General features: G+C 42.9%; 1 protein-coding gene across 1 annotated transcript in view; it reads right to left on the bottom strand.

Moving 5' to 3' along the window:
• Positions 1-14,391: 14,391 nt before the first annotated feature.
• Positions 14,392-19,015, bottom strand: part of LOC126237262 (uncharacterized) — a 99,050-nt gene continuing 94,426 nt past the window's right edge. Inside the window, exon 5 of the mRNA XM_049947186.1 lies at positions 14,392-15,880. Within this exon, the coding sequence (XP_049803143.1) occupies positions 15,743-15,880 (138 nt within the window). The 3' untranslated portion in view covers positions 14,392-15,742. The remainder of the gene's footprint in view (positions 15,881-19,015) is intronic.

The following is a 19,015-nucleotide window of genomic DNA, read 5'->3' as shown; positions in this document are numbered from 1 at the left end:
AGCGAAATTCCCTCCTTTTTGAAGGACTGACACTTCCTCTTCGGTCAATTGTCTTTCAGTGAGGTTGACCACTGTGTGTGACATGTCGGGAATCGCCTTGTCGGTCTGCTTCCGGCATCTTTCAAACTTTTTCTTTTGCCGCTCGGTGCAGCGCTCGAGTTCGTTCTGCATGCTCCTGTGAGTGATGCTGTCGATCTTGTCCCAGTCGTCTCGATGCATTCTGCTACTTAGTTGATAGAAAATGTCCAGAAGTTCCTGATCCGTTCTTGCCAAGTCTCTCCGTGTTGTATATGTATTCGCTCACGAAGAAAAGCTCGTTCCATTCTGTCGTAGATACGATGTGCTTGGGCGGTGGTGAATAGGCGCTTGCATCTCAAGAACTTCGGTGTAGCACATTCATCTCGGCACCGTGACAGAAAGGCGAGAGAGGACATCAGTCGCGCTTTCTTCTTCCGTCGTTGGTCAAGGCGTCGGTACAATCTGCAAATCTCCTCCCCGTAGAGGCGTAATACAAAATTGTTAAGGCTTTCGTGGCCACTTGTTGACAAACTGCCTATTGGCTTCTGTCTCGGGTTCTTCGGCCGAGCTCGCCTCCAGTTCACCACCGGCAATGGAGGGTGAAGCTTTGACAATGCCAGCCACTCGTGCTGGCGAAACGTCAGAAAAATCATTAGATGAACGTCGGCCGAAGAACCCGAGACAGAAGCCAATAGGCAGTTTGTCAACAAGTGGCCACGAAAGCCTTAACAATTTTGTAAACACAAAATTGTTTGTTTTTGGTATAATAAAGTGCAGTTTATCTGAAAGTAGTAGTTTTTTGTCTCCATATTTTTCCACAGTTTATATTTTGAAGCCCATATTATATGTACATATTTTGTAATTTTTAATGCGTACTTATGTGAACCCTTTCTGTGACATTGCAAGTATTATCGACTTTACTTGGATCCTGGGGCACAAATCCTGAAAAGATCATGTCTTGTCAGTTTGATGAATAATATTACAAACATTTTTACTCTTTTTCTTTTCTTCTCACTTTCCTTAGGAGTAGGCAGAATCACCCCCAACTCGTGGCGAATCAACATCCTACAGAAATAAATGTATCTCCCCTACTTCATTATCTATAATATTTGCAACACAATTAATATTAGTGATAGCTTTCTGTGCACTCTCTGTAGTATCCATAATAAAATTACCATCTACACTGCACAAAAAACAGTGCCACATGCACTTCTGTGTAGAACTGGCTAATGCTCATTGGCCACAAAGTAACAACCATTATCACCCAATGGCATCATTATCATCCATCATCACTCACTTACTTCAGTGCAGCCAGACTTACTTTGTCTGGTACTACACCTACTGCAAACACTACATTTTTACAAGATCTTGGAACTGATAATTCTACATTACTCCCCTTAATGCCAGCAATGTTAGTACTCTGCGTATTGAGTAACCTCTCAGGCACTTGCACAGTAACATTACTCTCTTCAGAAATCACCTTAACTTCCCCCATTCATGAGATTGCCCCACTATTCATCAAATTTTGTCCTGTTCTCACAGGCTTGACAGGTTTAACTGCACTAACAGTAGCTGGATGTATTGCAGGAACAAGCGAACTAGAAACAGGTCTGTTCTTCTGTGTTTGTCTTTCGTGTCTTAATTCTTTGCACCGAACGGTTGTGTTGATATTTCGTGTGCGCCTATTTTTGAAGCTATAGTAAGTCTTTAAGTGCAGTGTCTAGATTTCATTAGGTTTAATTGCGTTCAGTAGTGTAATAACTGTTTGGGGAAGTGAAGATTTTAAGTTTTGTGGCTCATTTTTAAAGAAAAAATGCGTAAATCCGTTACCGCTTAACAGCCGTTTTTAGGCATAAATTTTTTGCGCGAAAGTTAAGTGATCCGAAGTGTAATTAAGAAAGTACATTAATATTACATTTATATTAGAGCACTATAGAGCATATTTAAAGAGGAAATTATCTTTATTTAGCGCAAGCTTAAAAAGAAGGCCTATATTGTAAACAATCATGAGTGTTAAGTGTTTTAGCTGCGTGAGGAAAGTTGGTTCTGGGGTGCTATGCAGCTGTTGTGACAGATCATTTCACTGGGGGGAATATAGGGGCATGGAAATTGGGGAAAAGAAAGGAGACTCTTCCTAGGTACTGTAGAGTGTGTTCACGGAATATGAAAACAACAGAACAGGAGGGGATTAGAGCCCATCAGGCTGAATTAGATAAAGCTAGGGAGGAACTAATTAGGTTAAGTGGGGAAGGGTGAAGAGAAGTGGGAGTGGTAGCAGGGAACAGGGGCCACAGAAAGAGGACAGTATCTGACAGTTTCTTTGTTGGCACAAAAAATAGATTTGCCCTGCTGCCATAGTTACGTAATGAAGAGCCTCATGTAGATTTAGGTGCAGCTGAGGCACAGCAGAATTCACTTACGAAGCCTGTTGCTTCAGGAAAAGTAGGAAGAAAATTCTGCTGTTAGGTAACAGTCATGGTAGAGGTGTGGGCCAACTCCTGCAGGGAAAATTAGTAGACAGCTACCAGGTCACAAACTTTTTCAAGCCTAGTGCATCTCTCAGCCAAGTGATAAACGGCATAGGATCTTTGTGTAAAGGTTTCACCAAGGAGGATCATGTTGTAATAGTGGGTAGAGCAGGGAACAGTATCTACAGGGACCAGGGCTACAGAATTGAGAGTGACCTGGTAAAAATAGCATCAGCAACGAATCATACTAATGTTGAGTTTGTGCCTGTTTTCAAGCGGTACGATCGACACCAGTTGATATGCTCTGTGAAGAGGGTCAATATGGAGTTGGATCGACTGCTTCGGGCTGGTGCTGGCTCAGGGATTGATTTGGTTCCTGTTGACACTATTGGTAGGTGGGGCTTTACTTCTCATGGCATGCATCTCAAAAGAATATGGAAGTGACTGTAGGAGGATACAAGATGACTTCGACAGGATTTGTGATTGGTGTAAAGAATGGCAGACGTCTAAATATAGAGTTTCAGAGTGAATTAAAGAACTCCCGGTTGGCCAACTCCTTCTACTCCATCGATAAATATCTTCACAAGGACTATAGCTCATAACTGTGTCTGCATTAGAATTGTACAATATCCATGTATCTGAAAAAAAAAAACTTTGACTCTTTCGTAATCCCAGAGACTCCTCTCCAAGGGATCCATGGAAAACGATTAATGTAATGTAATAGTGATTGCTGGGTCAAAATGATGCCTCTTCCTTGGCATGTGTCCGAAAGAACAAACACCACATTTATACTGGTCCTCTCTGTTTCAACTTTTTCCTTCTCCCTCCTCTCAGCTTCCTTTCTGTTTATTGTTCCCCTTGTTACCTCATTCCTTCCTGCTTCAATTCTCTTTCGCAAATACTTCTTCCTAGCCTGAAGTGCTTCTTGTCTCTTAGAGGACTTTACACTGTGCCCTCCTATCTTATCTACTCCACCTGGTACAATTTTCAATACCTCCTTCATGATAGCCTCCTGAGGTCTCGAAAACGGTTGAGCCTCTAATAATTACATAACTTCCAACAAGCAAAAAGAGAAGAAAATAAAATGACATTATGGATATCTAAATATACTGCCAGCAAAATAATGACTACAGCATAACTTTCGTCTGAATCTCTGCTCATGTCTCCCACTACTCCACATTTAAATACTATGAGCCATACCATTTGCTCAAACTAAAATGCGTAGTCCATTCCAAAATGCCACAAAATAACAAAATCACAGTTAAACACTTGCCATAAAACACATTGCAACCCTCTGTAGTAGTCGAACCACCCTTTTCAGAGCTGGTGGTAGTCGATGTTGCTGCTAACACTTCTGACGCCAGATATAACGACCAGGTTAGTGGGACATTATGTTGCATGGCGGCTAAGGGCAGGTCGAGGTCAAGATGCTGTGGACCACCTCTGCAGAATATGAGCGAATAGTGACTTGTTGAGCGGATCTTTGAATGATCCCACAGACAATAGCGTCAGCTGCAGTGATGTCAGGGGGCCATCAGCCTCACAAAGTCAACATGTGGCTTTCAGCTTCAGAGTTGGGTGACCAGAGCACGCATGATCATGCTGTGGAATGCACACGCTGAAGGAAGCCAGTGGGAGCAGAGTCTGTCCCCAGAAGCAGGAGGTGGGTAGCTGAGACTGCGTGTCCCTACAATGATGGAAGAGCAGAGGGTGGAAGGTGGCAGCAGTCGTAGTACGGTCTTCAAATGGACCACCAGTTGAAGGCTCCTAAATTCTTCTCATCGGACTCAGCATGGATGACAGTGCTGTGGCTAGCAGTTTCAAAGTCCCCAGCGTGGGACTTCCATAGACAGCTAGATGAACAGATAATAGACCGACATAGTTTTCTCCTTGAGGCCAGTCGGCTGTAGACTAGAATACTTCCACTGGAAATGACCGATATTTATACTGGACTTGCATGCATTCGTTGTGCTACTGTGGGGCAGCAATGACATCACCTCACCTGTATTTCATCTACATCTACTTACATACTCCGCAATCCACCATACGGTGCGTGGCGGAGGGTACCTCGTACCACAACTAGCATCTTCTCTCCCTGTTCCACTTCCAAACAGAACGAGGGAAAAATGACTGCTTATATGCCTCTGTACGAGCCCTAATCTCTCTTATCTTATCTTTGTGGTGTTTCCGCGAAATACAAGTTGGCGGCAGTAAAATTGTACTGCAGTCAGTCTCAAATGCTGGTTCTCTAAATTTACTTAGTAGCGATTCACGAAAAGAACGCCTCCTTTCCTCCAGAGACTCCAACCAGAGTTCCTGAAGCATTTCCCCAACACTCGCGTGATGATCAAACCTACCTGTAACAAATCTAGCAGCCCGCCTCTGAATTGCTTCTATGTCCTCCCTCAATCCGACCTGATAGGGATCCCAAACGCTCGAACAGTACTCGAGAATAGGTCGTATTAGTGTTTTATAAGCGATCTCCTTCACAGATGAACCACATCTTCCCAAAATTCTACCAATGAACCGAAGACGACTATCCGCCTTCTCCACAACTGCCATTACATTCTTGTCCCACTTCATATCGCTCTGCAATGTTACGCCCAAATATTTAATCGACGTGACTGTGTCAAGCGCTACACTACTAATGGAGTATTCAAACATTACAGGATTCTTTTTCCTATTCATCTGCATTAATTTACATTTATCTATATTTAGAGTTAGCTGCCATTCTTTACACCAATCACAAATCCTGTCCAAGTCATCTTGTATCCTCCTACAGTCACTCAACGACGACACCTTCCCGTACACCACAGCATCATCAGCAAACAGCCGCATATTGCTATCCACCCTATCCAAAAGATCATTTATGTAGATAGAAAACAACAGCGGACCTACCACACTTCCCTGGGGGACTCCAGATGATACCCTCACCTCCGATGAACACTCACCATCGAGGACAACGTACTGGGTTCTATTACTTAAGAAGTCTTGGAGCCACTCACATATTTGGGAACCAATCCCATATGCTCGTACCTTAGGAGTCTGCAGCGGGGCACCGAGTCAAACGCTTTCCGGAAGTCAAGGAATATGGCATCCGTCTGATACCCTTCGTCCATGGTTCGCAAGATATCATGTGAAAAAAGGGTGAGTTGCGTTTCGCAGGAGCGATGCTTTCTAAAGCCGTGCTGATGCATGGACAGCAACTTCTGTCTCTCAAGGAAATTCATTATATTTGAAATGAGAATATGTGCGAGAATCCTGCAACAAACCGATGTTAAGGATATTGGTCTGTAATTTTGAGCCGGCCGCGGTGACCAAGCGGTCCTAGGCGCTTCAGTCCGGAACCGCGCGACTGCTACGGTCGCAGGTTCGAATCCTGCCTCGGGCATAGATGTGTGTGATGTCCTTAGGTTAGTTAGGTTTAAGTAGTTCTAAGTTCTAGGGGACTGATGACCACAGATGTTAAGTCCCATAGTGCTCAGAGCTATTTGAACCATTTTTTTGTAATTTTGAGGATCCGTCCTTCTACCCTTTTTACATACAGGCGTCACCTGCGCTTTTTTCCAGTCGCTCGGGACTTTACGTTGGGCAAGAGATTTGCGATAAATGCAAGCTAAGTAAGTAGCCAATGCAGTAGAGTACTCTCTGTAAAACCGAATTGGAATCCCATCAGGACCTTCCGATTTATTTATTTTCAACCCATCCAGCTGCTTCACAACCACAGGGATGTCTATCACTATGTCCTCCATACGGGAATCTGTACGAGACTCAGACGGCGGTATGTTTGTACGATCCTCCTGCGTGAAAGATTTTTTGTACCGCGACTGCAACTGTCTTTGCTTCCTGAGCATTCTCCGAATTGCGCTGTTAAACCACGGCGGGTCTTTTCCGTCCGTAACCCACCTTTTCGGCACATACTTCTCCAATGCGTGGTTTAAAATGTGTTTAAAATTTGCCCATAATTCTTCCGTGTCCATCGTACCGGAAGTAAATGAAGTCGATTCATTTACTAAGTGGGATGCTAAAAACTGCTTATCTGCACCTTCTAGTAAGAATACTCTCCTAGCCTTCTTGACCGACTTTTTAACTTTCGTAACCATAGTCGTAATGGCAACATCATGATCACTAATCCCTGTCTCAGTACTGACATCGTCGATGAGGTCTGGTCTGTTCGTGGCTACCAGATCTAAAATATTTCCATTACGCGTTGGCTGTCGATTTAGCTGCTCAAGACAGTTTCGGATAATGTGTTCAAAAGTAATTCACACGACGGCTTGTCTGTACCACCTGTAATGAATCCATAGACATCCCAGTCTATACTAGGTAGATTGAAGTCGCCTCCGACTAATATAGCATGATCCGGGTACTTCTGCGATACAGAGTGTAGACTCTCTTTGAATGATTCTAGAACTGTCACGGTGGAACCTGGTGGCCGGTAATAACACCCAACAATTCACTTTATTTCTCGTAGCCCTGTTACACGTGTCCAGATAACTTCACAATCACACTCTACATCGGCCTCAGTAGACACAATATTTTTGTCAACTGCAATGAAGACACCACCTCCTACGGTGTCTAATCTGTCTTTCCGATACACGTTCCAACCCTCACTAAATACTTCAGAACTTCCTATCTCAGGGTTCAGCCAGGTCTCAGTCCCGAGAATAATTTGCACGCCACACGTTTCCTGGAGGGCAGTAAATTCAGGAACTTTATTCCGAACACTCTGAAAATTTACTGCTAATATCTTGATAGCTGAAGTGTCTTTACACTGAGCGCGTCCTGATTTCCCTGCCTGCACGTCGACTGGTGAGCGTTCATCAGGACACCTCGCACTACTGCCTAGCCTAAAAAACCCCCGTGTGCACGCCACAAGTACTCTGCTACCCGAGTAGCCGCTTCCTTTGTGTAGTGCACCCCTGACCTATCTAGAAGCGTTCTACAACTCCCCACCCAATAGCGCAAGTCTAGAAATCTGCAGCCAAGTCCGTCACAGAGTCGACGAAGCCTCTGGTTGAGACCCTTCACTCGGCTCCAAACCAAAGGACCCCGATCCACTCTGGGAACGATGGTGCAAATAGAGAGCTCTGCTTGCACCCCGCGTGCGAGGCCAGCGGTCTTCACCAAATCCACCAGCCGCCTGTACGAACTGAGGATCGCCTCAGAACCCAAGCGACAGGCATCATTGGTGCCGACGTGAGCAACTACTTGCAGACGACTGCACCCCGTACGCTCGATAGCCGCAGGCAAGGCCGCCTCCACATCTTGGATGAGGCCCCCTGGCAGACAGTTCGACTGCACGTTGGAATTCTTTCCAGCCCTGCACGCTATTTCCCTAAGGGGCTCCATCACACGCCTAACGTTGGAGCTCCCAGTAACCAGCAAGCCTTTGCCCCCGTGTGCCTGCTCGGGGCCTGTTGAAGGAGCGGCCACCTGCCCACTGACAGGATGAACGGGCGATGCCAGCCGGCCAGCCTCCACATTGACCCTCCGCTTCGAGCGACGCGAACGCGCTGCAGTCCGCCACTGACCCTGAGGTGAGGGCGGCCCCAACGCGCCGGGTACACTAGGAGGTGCCTCGGCGGCTGAGTCAGCGGACGCAGCAAGCGACACCTGGGGTGTCTCAAGCGACGCGCCAGACCCTCCGCCGCCGCTGCACCCCGAGGCAAATAAAACAGCAATATGCGACTGCACAGTTGCGTCACCAGCGCCAGATTGAGCTGCGATATATGAACAATTACTTACGAACTAAGCAATCAAATGACGACTACGCCACTATACAGATATTACAATGCGATTCTACCCCTGTCTTAGTACAAATGACAACCGCCTACGCGATGTTACATTCTACCGTTACTAAAATGTGATACTACCCCTTTCTAATTTGAAAGTACGCAAAGATCCGTAAAATTTCACCACGCATGCACACAGACACACAAAGTGATTTGAATTAAACCTGCGGAACTAATACGAAAAACTGAATATACGACTAGTTTCTGCTGCTGCTGCTCGCACACGTCACTCTGCAAGCACAGATGAAACTGCACTGGCCTCTGTCTGCTGCTAACTGACTCTATGAAATAAACAGAAAGCACTGGTTGTCCAAAACAAACTACTAACGACTCAGCGAATTTATACTTTACAGCTATAAATAAGCAATATAACTCCTCTCAAATACGAGAATACGCAAGGATTTTATGTAATTAAATATGCAAGCGCACAAACACTAGGAAATAAATTAAGAATCAAACTACAAAACAAATATGAAAGCTAAATATGCGACTCCCTACTGCACTGCTGCTGCATTGATACTTCACCAGCGGCTGCTCAAGGCTGTCTGATCAGCTTTCCTGAAAACCCCATGAGGTCTAATGTTTACACTTCAGGTGCTTTGGCTGGTGTATTTTGCAGTATCAGTGTACTGAATAGTTACACCTGCATCCAACGGAAACTTTCTTACTTAATCATGCATGGTCTCTGTAATGATGCTACCTCTCATCCCGTGATGCCGTTTTGCTGCATTCGCAGCTCTGGCTACTCAGTTCATGGAGTGTGTAGCAATTGCTCAGAAGTGTGGCCATAATATCTGCAGTATCAGTTGTCTCCCCATGTTGAAACTCCTTTCGGCTCTTATGGCTTGACCTGCCTTCCTTTTTGCTCTTGCTTTTCCAGGGACAGTGTCTGAATTTTTGCTTGGCAGCATCAATACATCATTTCGTGGCTCAACGCACGTAAACATTGTTAACGATGCCTCTTAAAATTCGTGCCATCACACTGTGATGTAAAATCATGTCAACAATGGTAAGGGCCATAACACTGTTTACTTTCTCAAATAATCATCGACATTTAGCGTATTAGCAAAACCTTGTGAAGTTCACTTGCATTCAGGAACATTCAGGATCTTTAACCGAGCCTTAGGTACCGACATCATCCTCGGATTTGTACAAATAATCCCTGAAATGCATTTTCCTGGTACTACAAGCAACTTTACTACTACTGTCAGCCAAGTGCACACATCCAGACAAATTTGCCGTTAGTGGCAGGCCCTGATCTAGGGTGGGAGGGGGGCGGATTGGGGGGAGAGTGGCAAACGGGGGTGTAAGTCCTGGGCTTCAATTTCAGGGGGCGAAAAAATCATACTGTCGAAGGAAAAACCCTTGTTCCACAAAGCGCCTAGTGTCCAGTGCACATTGGTCTATCGATTACACAGGCCAACGAAAACTTTTTTTTATCAACTTTTTTTACTTTGGTAGCTGATCTTTATGGATTTTTATGAGCTGAATCCAAATCTAGCCTTAGTTTTTTGTATCATCCACAGTTTTCGAGCAATATGCTTTTTATTATATAGTATAAAAATCCAATGCTATACGATAATGAAATGCTTTGTTACAACATATGCATGGTTTGTATTGTCAGCTGGAATTGGTTTGTATTTTCTTTCTCTTTTTCCTTTGAAGCTTCTTGTGTAGTTTTTTCTAAGGCCAGTCACTTGCTGAACTTCTCAGAGAAATGACCAACAGTAGTCCCCCATTATGTTGGTGTTCCAGCTGTCTTGGTAGCAGTTTTCCATCACTTTAATGTCCTGGTGAAAACGCTCTCCTTGCTCCTCACTAAAATCTCCCATATTGTCCGGGAAGTAATCAAGGTGACTGTCCAAAAGGTGAACTTTCAGCCTCATTAAACATCCTAAGGCTTTAAACTTCTTTAACATTGTAGCTATAATAGAAACATATTCTGGGTCTATTTCATGTCCTAAGAACTTTGTAACGACTTGCTTGAATGATACCCATGCTTCTTTCTCATTTAGGGTCATTGTGCTTTCAAAGTTAACATCAAGCATCAATTTTCTAGTGTCAGGTCCGAGAAAGACGCCTTCTTTTAGTTTAGCTTCTGAAAGGTGTGGAAACTCTTGGTAGAGATACTTGAAACATTGTCCATCTTTAGGCAAAGCCTTTACAAACTTTTACATTAGACATAACTTTATATGTAGACGTGGTAGGAGTACGTTTTTTAGGATCTACAAGGTTCTTGTGTAGAATGTTCTTCTTGCCAGGTTTTAAAGACTCCCTCACAGGCCAGTTCTTCCTGCACCAGAATTGATCCCTAGCCTTTTTGGTAAAGCCACCTTGCTGACCAAGGACCATGCATGTTACTTTTAGATCGCCACACATCATCCAACCTTGAGCAGAATAGCCTAATTTATTGAGCACTATTTCTAGGTTTTCATAGCTTTCTTTCGTATGTACAGTTTTTCCAAGAGATATAGATGCATACATGTTAACATGGTGTAATAAAAGAGCCTTTAAACTAGTTTTGGAATAATCAATTAACAGCCTCCAATCTTCCTTTTTGTATTCAATACCAAACTCATTATTCATCAGACTGGGAATGTCTGAGCAGTACACTAAATCACTTTCTTGTTGAAAAAACTTGGAAAATTGCTGCTCTCTCTTTCTATACATATATGTGCTGGTTCCAACTGCCAATAAGTTCTCTTCTTTTAATCTAGATCCAAGCAATTCAGCTTTTCTTTTGTTAAGCCCAGATCCCTAACCAAATCGTTAAGCTCGGTCTGAGTACACAATTTTGGCTCTAGACTTTCTGTATTACAGTGGAATTCATCATCATCTGGTTCATCTAAATCAGATTGTACATCAGAAAATACTTCTGTTAGAATAGAATTGAAATCATCTGGTGGTTCAGGAACCGGCAAATCTACACCATGCCCTACTGGTCGGATGATGGACGGAAGGTTCGAGTAGCTTATTACCTTCTTGTTTTTCGGATTATGCCCAATAATATCAACACTGCAAAAGTAGCAATCATTGGAATGATTTCTTGGCTCCCTCCATATGATAGGAACAATAAATTTTAAGACTTTTTTCTCCTTTTTGGTCCATTTTCTCAGATCTTCAACACACACATAACATATCTTATGCAGAGCCCAAGATTTATCTTGATCACCAAGTTTAGATCCAAAGTATGATAGATAAACCTTTTTCACAAAGTTTGTAATGTTTCTTTAGTGTTTTTTAATCACAAGTTCACCACAAATATAACAAACTGTCAGAATGGTTTTTACAACTACGATTAGATATCGTGCTGAGCACATGTACAGGAAATGGGAAAATGGGGTTAGGTTGACAGTAAACAAAACACCATCTGTTAACACAAAAATAGAATCGACCTTTTTTGCCAGCAAATGTTTTTCAGGAGTGCTACCAACGTATCTACATTCATTAAACCTCCTTTATAAATTATTTTAACTATATAAAAGCTGTTAAATTCTTTAAAAAATCACTTAATTTAATAAATTTAACTGTAAAATGTGAAGAAATGGTGGATGATACAGTTTTCTAAGTATCATATTTGGATTTCCCACCCAAAAAAGCTTAAGAATAAGGTATTTTCAGCAAAAACATTTTTCCGTTGTTGGCCTTTGTTATTCATATGATAGCGAAACGCATCCCCGATGGTTTTTGAACATATTCTAAGTTGATTTCTGAACGAATCGTAAGTTGATTTTTGAGTGCATAACGTACGTGATATCTATGCCAGGGGAGCTTCTAGAAATAAAAAACTTTCCTGCAGACAAAAGGGGACGGGGCTATACGAGCTGAGCCGAATAAATCGCTGTTTATGTGGTGGACTGCGTCTGCGAATGATCAGCATTGTTATAATTATAAGCGAAATCCATAGATTCGGACTACTAGAGTGGGAATAAACAGCTAACAGGAATAACAGGTAAGGAAGATTACGTATTATCTTCTTGGTGTATCCAAGAAATGGAATTTTGACCAGATCGCTGCACTACTAAGAGCAAGTTGTACAGTCCCTGGTTTGCAGCCGCTTAAGTTCAGTTCTTGGAATAGCACGGAAAACGCGTTGTACGAACACGTAATAACGCCTAACCGGAGAATAAACGCAGGATAATTAACCCGGTGATTCTGGTAGGGTTAGTGAAGTTAATCAGAGAATAAGTTTCGACAGTAGCAGTAATAGTTACAGAATTAGTGATGACAAGATTGTTTATTAGAACGAGGAAGGAGAAGAAATGGGGACATCACACAAATTATATCGAAGAATATGACGATTCCAAATTTATATGAAAATTTCGTACTACTGCTTTTCGATCTCATGCATGCGTGTGAATGAAATGTGGAACTCTTTTCTAACATAAAACTTTTTACTTGTAGTAGGCTTAATAGGCATTTGATATTGGTACTTCGTGAATTATATGTCATTTTATTTATGTAAATTAGGTACATTAAAATGGCCATTTGTGTCGAAAAAGTCTCGTTTATATGGCGTGTGTTACATTGCTGCAATATTAGAAATGCCTATTTCATTCTATCTAACAGAAAGTGACAAAATAGACGTAATCAAATCGACAATACACAGCAGTCTTGGGTACTATTCGTATTAGACAACGACGTCTTGATTTTTTATGTAGCGAAACGTTTGACTAACTTTTATGAGGTAATAGATTCTTTCATGAGAAAGGAAAGCATGATGTGTAAAGCTGTAGCAAGAATAGAGAGAAAAAAATGTTACGATTTGAGGATTGAAGACATGTCTGCTGTCTTGCTTGTCTCTTGTCTTCACTGGTTTTATGTTTCCTATATTTAATTTTATGTCACACAGAAGGGAAAGTTATTAGCTAACAGTCAACAAAGAGTGCAAATTTTCTGAAGAGTTCTTATTCTCCCAGTTACAAATAAATGGCTCTGAGCACTATAGGACTTAACTTCTGATGTCATCAGTCGCCTAAAACTTAGAACTAATTAAACATAACTAACCTAAGGGCATCACACACATCCATGCCCGAGGCAGGATTCGAACCTGCGACCGTAGCGGTCACGCGGTTCCTGAATGAAGTTACAAATAATCCTAATCGGAATTAATAGTGTTTAAAGGGGGGGGGGGGTAGAACGTCAAACCGACCGAATGGGAGGAGGGGGGGCATCACAGGACATTTTATTTGCCATTGTCCTGAATATGTGTTTGATAGATTCCATTACGCATTTGAATTCCACAGAGCAGGCACTGCGCTTTGGCACACTTAAGACCAAATAACATGTCTTACATTTTCTTGAACATATATATTTTATATATCAAATTCTGTAGAAAGATGTGCGCTGCAAAATGAACATATTTTTGAAAAATAGATTTCTTAAAATTTTTGACGTCATCTCAAATGCTCGAGGGAGGATGGGTGGCTACTATCAAGTTTTTGCCCCCGTTCGGAAATATCGTAGATCTGAGGCTAGTTAGTGGAAATCCGGAAATAGAAACAGAACTGTGATTTCTCGGTTTATCAAGGAACTATCAACTAATATGAAGAAAGCACATCAACTAAGTACCATAGTTTAACATAATAACTCTGTTCCTTGTTGACCATCCCTTAACACTGTTTACAGCGAAGTCTTCAAACTAAAGGGACAGTTACCGCTTCTCAGTTTGTTGTGTAGCTATCAACTAATTTGAACAAAACACATGAGACACAGTGATGCACAATATTTACATGCAGTAACTGTTCCTCATCGACTGCCACTTGCGAGTGTTTACAGCTGAGGCTTCATATAGAATCCAAATGGTCTAAATTTCATTTGGTTAGCCATAAATAGAAGAGAATTTCTTCTTTTACAAATTGAGTAAAATGTTACTTTGTATGTAGAAATCTGCTGATTTCTTGGCAAGCTGAGTCAGTACCATACCGGTATCAGTTTTTTGTTTCATTATTGACGTCAATGGACGCTAGGAATTAAAACAGGATCTGAATTACGAGAGATTGGAAAAATGTATAGCGTGTGCAATTTGGTAGTATGGTTGACAAGTATTGACATTAAGAGCAACATCTACAGTATATAATTTGTTTTATTAAATTAAGAAATGTAGCACAGAAAGTACATTAAACACTAGGTTTGACAGCAGATTTTTCAGTTGCACTGATAGCAAATAGCATAAAATGGTTACAAAACATCACGTAAAACATAGATGAAGCACATATAAAACAGTATGTTGTTTTTTAAAATACTACATACTACACTGAGTGAAATAGTTAACACAAAAATTGGTAATAGCACGAGGTAGATACGAATCCATAGTAGCTGCAGAGTTATGAGAAAAATATCTTTGTTTTGTTCTGTTGCTCTATTTGCAGAATTAAATACTGTTGTCCATTAAGTTTAAAGGCAGTACAGCGAGTCATTCACGTAGGAAACTGCTACAGAAAAGTTAACGGGGGCAGAGAAAGGTATTTCGTAAATGATTCTGCAAGAAATGAAGAAATACTCAATATTTTGATTAAATGACTGGATGTTCATATGGGTATGAGTACCAAGTGATGATATTTTTGCTGTGTTAAGATGGTCTCTTACACTGTTTTAGGATCTGTACATCAGAAATATATCACAGTATTTCAACTTCGTAAACTGTGTAAGATGATGTAAAACAAAAAGTGGTAGCAATAGTGTACTCCATGTTTCACATTGTTTGCTATTTATTCGTGAAAGACGCTCGAGCTTTATATAATGGGAAGTCCCACGAAGAAAATTAAACAGCTGATCATATTACGCTCTAGAAAGTCTTATTTCATTTATGTTCGTGTAGGAGGGTTCAATGTTTGACATTAGGATAGAGTTACTCTTCTGGCACTTAATCATAGTTTATCATGACCACCTGCTTCTAATTTGGATACAAGGAAGCACTTCAGCCTGCAAATGTACGCATCGTTCCCTTAATTCACCTGCTCCCAAAGAGTGTACAGAATGCTTCCGAATGTTCCCACCAGTTACTGAATTCTCCTGTAAGTTTCACGTGGACGGTACCCTGACAGTATCTTGTTCGACAGCAGTAAATTTGGGTATTAGGTCTATATTTAAGTCTGAAAAGGAACAGCTAAATCAGTTGCAAACGTGTGTTTGGAATCTACACGATGCTTTACCCCCAATGGTGGACTGATGGAGATGTCACTACCATCCCAGATACTTTCACTGAAAAAGCTACCTACATATAGGCGTACCAAATTTAAGACTTGGTTTTCTGTTTTATTTCTAAGGGATGCTGCAATATAAGCTGATGAAGCTGTTGGGGTGTTTGTATAGTATCGACATTCTTGTAACATATTTCTTATCAGCGATGAGAGAGGATTGAGATGCTGCTGTTGAATGATCCACGTGATGCTGGCGGTGGGATCTATGTTCGTCAACCGTTAGGAAATAGGCAGAACTTTCAAGGGCATGGGACCCCGTTTAGGCTTCGTAGTCATTGACCGGAGGCCGCTGTGGTACATAGTCGGGCACCCTGTTCCCCGTATTACAGACCTCTGGGTCTACTGGGATTCCCCAGCGGGTGTGATTCAGACCAGCCTCCCTCATCCGCCTGTGCACCTGCAACAAGTTATCAATTATTTATATCGTTTTGACCTGATCTGGAAGCTCTTGTTCCAAGTTTTGTACTTTAAAAAAATCTCACAGTATATCATATTTACAAAACTATATTGCAAAACAATGTGTTATGATAATAGTAGCGATAATGAGATTATCATGCCTCTTTCTTCTTTGAAACTCAGAAATAAGAAATTTATAGTAATTTTTGTTGACTTACTGATGGCCTACGACTGGACTGATCGAGATAGTCTTTATCCACATTAAGAAGGAACCAAGCTTCGCCAATAACACCAAACGAATCACTCAACAGATGCAGATGAACACAGTTTCCAAAGCGCAGCTGGAAGACAACTTTTAGACGGATTAGATATTAGCGTGAGGGAAGAAAAATGACTTTTACCTCTGCTCTTTAACTATGCTCTGGAGAAAAGTTATTTGCAAATGGCGTGAAGAAATAACTAGGCAGTGTGTGCAGAACAGTCACATAAGGCAAAATGGGAACGAAACTGACATGTTTAGCTTCGCAGATGATGGTGCAACTTTTTCAAATTACTTACATCTTCGGATGAAATTGGCAAAGGATGGATTTTGGATCTCATTCGACAACGAACAGCCGCGCGGGATTAGCCGGGCGGTCTTAGGCGCTGCAGTCATGGACTGTGCGGCTGGTCCCGGCGGAGGTTCGAGTCCTCCCTCGGGCATGGATGTGTGTGTTTGTCCTTAGGATAATTTAGGTTAAGTAGTGTGTAAGCTTAGGGACTGATGACCTTAGCAGTCAAGTCCCATAAGATTTCACACGCATTTGAACATTTGAAAACGAAAATCGACTGATAAATAATGAGAAAAAGACAAAACAGGAAGTAGAAGTATCTGAGAGAATGGATATAAGAGCAACATCTCTTAGAAAGAGGCATTTAAATCAAAGCCATCAAGATAGAAATGCCATACCAGCTATGCAAAGATATTTAAACAAACCCCAGTCTCTATTAGTATCTAAGCCTAACAATAACGTACACTGGTTCGAGCAGGAGAAATATATGCAGAAAAATTTGTTGTGATGTATTAGAAAGATCTGGTAGAACGATTAGAAACTGAAGAAGAAAAGATTGTAGGAAAGTTCTTGGATGTGGCAAAAACGTAGTGAATAGTCCTCCACGTCCACATACGAAGAAAATTATAGAGGTCATTCAGAAAAGTAGTTTTCTTTTAATGGTCAACTGCCGCTAATAAGATCAAAAGTAAAGGAGTCGGATTCAAAGAAGTGGAAAAGGATCTCAAGAAGAAACTTGAGGGATGATGAACTTCCCAGCCAAAATCCAATCAAAGGACATCAAAACATTCCCCAAAAATGTAAAGCAAGTCGTGTAGGAGAATGTAGGACAACTCACCGAAAGTTAATGCTCAAAGGAAAAAATTGGCAAGAATGATGTGGTCTACAGGTGGCCGAAACCTGAAAAAGGAAGAAAAGATACAATGGTATGGACCACACGGTTGAAGTTACTGACAGCGCACCAACCACTGGAAGTATTCACTACACTTCGTATAGCGAGAGATCTCTGACAGTTAAAATGGATTTGGCACGGTTGCTTCGGGCTCCTACTGTGAACCATCACGTTATGCCACTTTGTTTACTTTTCTATGATAAGGCCTCAGTTTTGCCTCAGTAAAAGAAGACTGTGGCTTTCAGGTACCGTATTGACGACAGCCTTTTACATCTCTCGCTAGAAAGCTGGCTGCAGCTCTGTCATCAGTCAAGGATGTTCTTTCGCCCTACATATGTAATACAGTGGTTGTTTCGTTTGCACAACTGAATGACGCCCAAAACTGTTTACTACTACACTCCTGGAAATTGAAATAAGAACACCGTGAATTCATTGTCCCAGGAAGGGGAAACTTTATTGACACATTCCTGGGGTCAGATACATCACATGATCACACTGACAGAACCACAGGCACATAGACACAGGCAACAGAGCATGCACAATGTCGGCACTAGTACAGTGTATATCCACCTTTCGCAGCAATGCAGGCTGCTATTCTCCCATGGAGACGATCGTAGAGATGCTGGATGTAGTCCTGTGGAACGGCTTGCCATGCCATTTCCACCTGGCGCCTCAGTTGGACCAGCGTTCGTGCTGGACGTGCAGACCGCGTGAGACGACGCTTCATCCAGTCCCAAACATGCTCAATGGGGGACAGATCCGGAGATCTTGCTGGCCAGGGTAGTTGACTTACACCTTCTAGAGCACGTTGCGTGGCACGGGATACATGCGGACGTGCATTGTCCTGTTGGAACAGCAAGTTCCCTTGCCGGTCTAGGAATGGTAGAACGATGGGTTCGATGACGGTTTGGATGTACCGTGCACTATTCAGTGTCCCCTCGACGATCACCGGTGGTGTACGGCCAGTGTAGGAGATCGCTCCCCACACCATGATGCCGGGTGTTGGCCCTGTGTGCCTCGGTCGTATGCAGTCCTGATTGTGGCGCTCACCTGCACGGCGCCAAACACGCATACGACCATCATTGGCACCAAGGCAGAAGCGACTCTCATCGCTGAAGACGACACGTCTCCATTCGTCCCTCCATTCACGCCTGTCGCGACACCACTGGAGGCGGGCTGCACGATGTTGGGGCGTGAGCGGAAGACGGCCTAACGGTGTGCGGGACCGTAGCACAGCTTCATGGAGATAGTTGCGAATGGTCCTCGCCGATACCCCAGGAGCAACAGTGTCCCTAATTTGCTGGGAAGTGGCGGTGCGGTCCCCTACGGCACTGCGTAGGATCCTACGGTCTTGGCGTGCATCCGTGCGTCGCTGCGGTCCGGTCCCAGGTCGACGGGCACGTGCACCTTCCGCCGACCACTGGCGACAACATCGATGTACTGTGGAGACCTCACGCCCCACGTGTTGAGCAATTCGGCGGTACGTCCACCCGGCCTCCCGCATGCCCACTATACGCCCTCGCTCAAAGTCCGTCAACTGCACATACGGTTCACGTCCACGCTGTCGCGGCATGCTACCAGTGTTAAAGACTGCGATGGAGCTCCGTATGCCACGGCAAACTGGCTGACACTGACGGCGGCGGTGCACAAATGCTGCGCAGCTAGCGCCATTCGACGGCCAACACCGCGGTTC

Source organism: Schistocerca nitens, chromosome 2 (assembly GCF_023898315.1).
Source record: "Schistocerca nitens isolate TAMUIC-IGC-003100 chromosome 2, iqSchNite1.1, whole genome shotgun sequence".
NCBI lineage: Eukaryota > Metazoa > Arthropoda > Insecta > Orthoptera > Acrididae > Schistocerca > Schistocerca nitens.
Note: the sequence above shows the minus strand (reverse complement) of the source record. Positions and strands in the feature narration are given on the sequence as shown.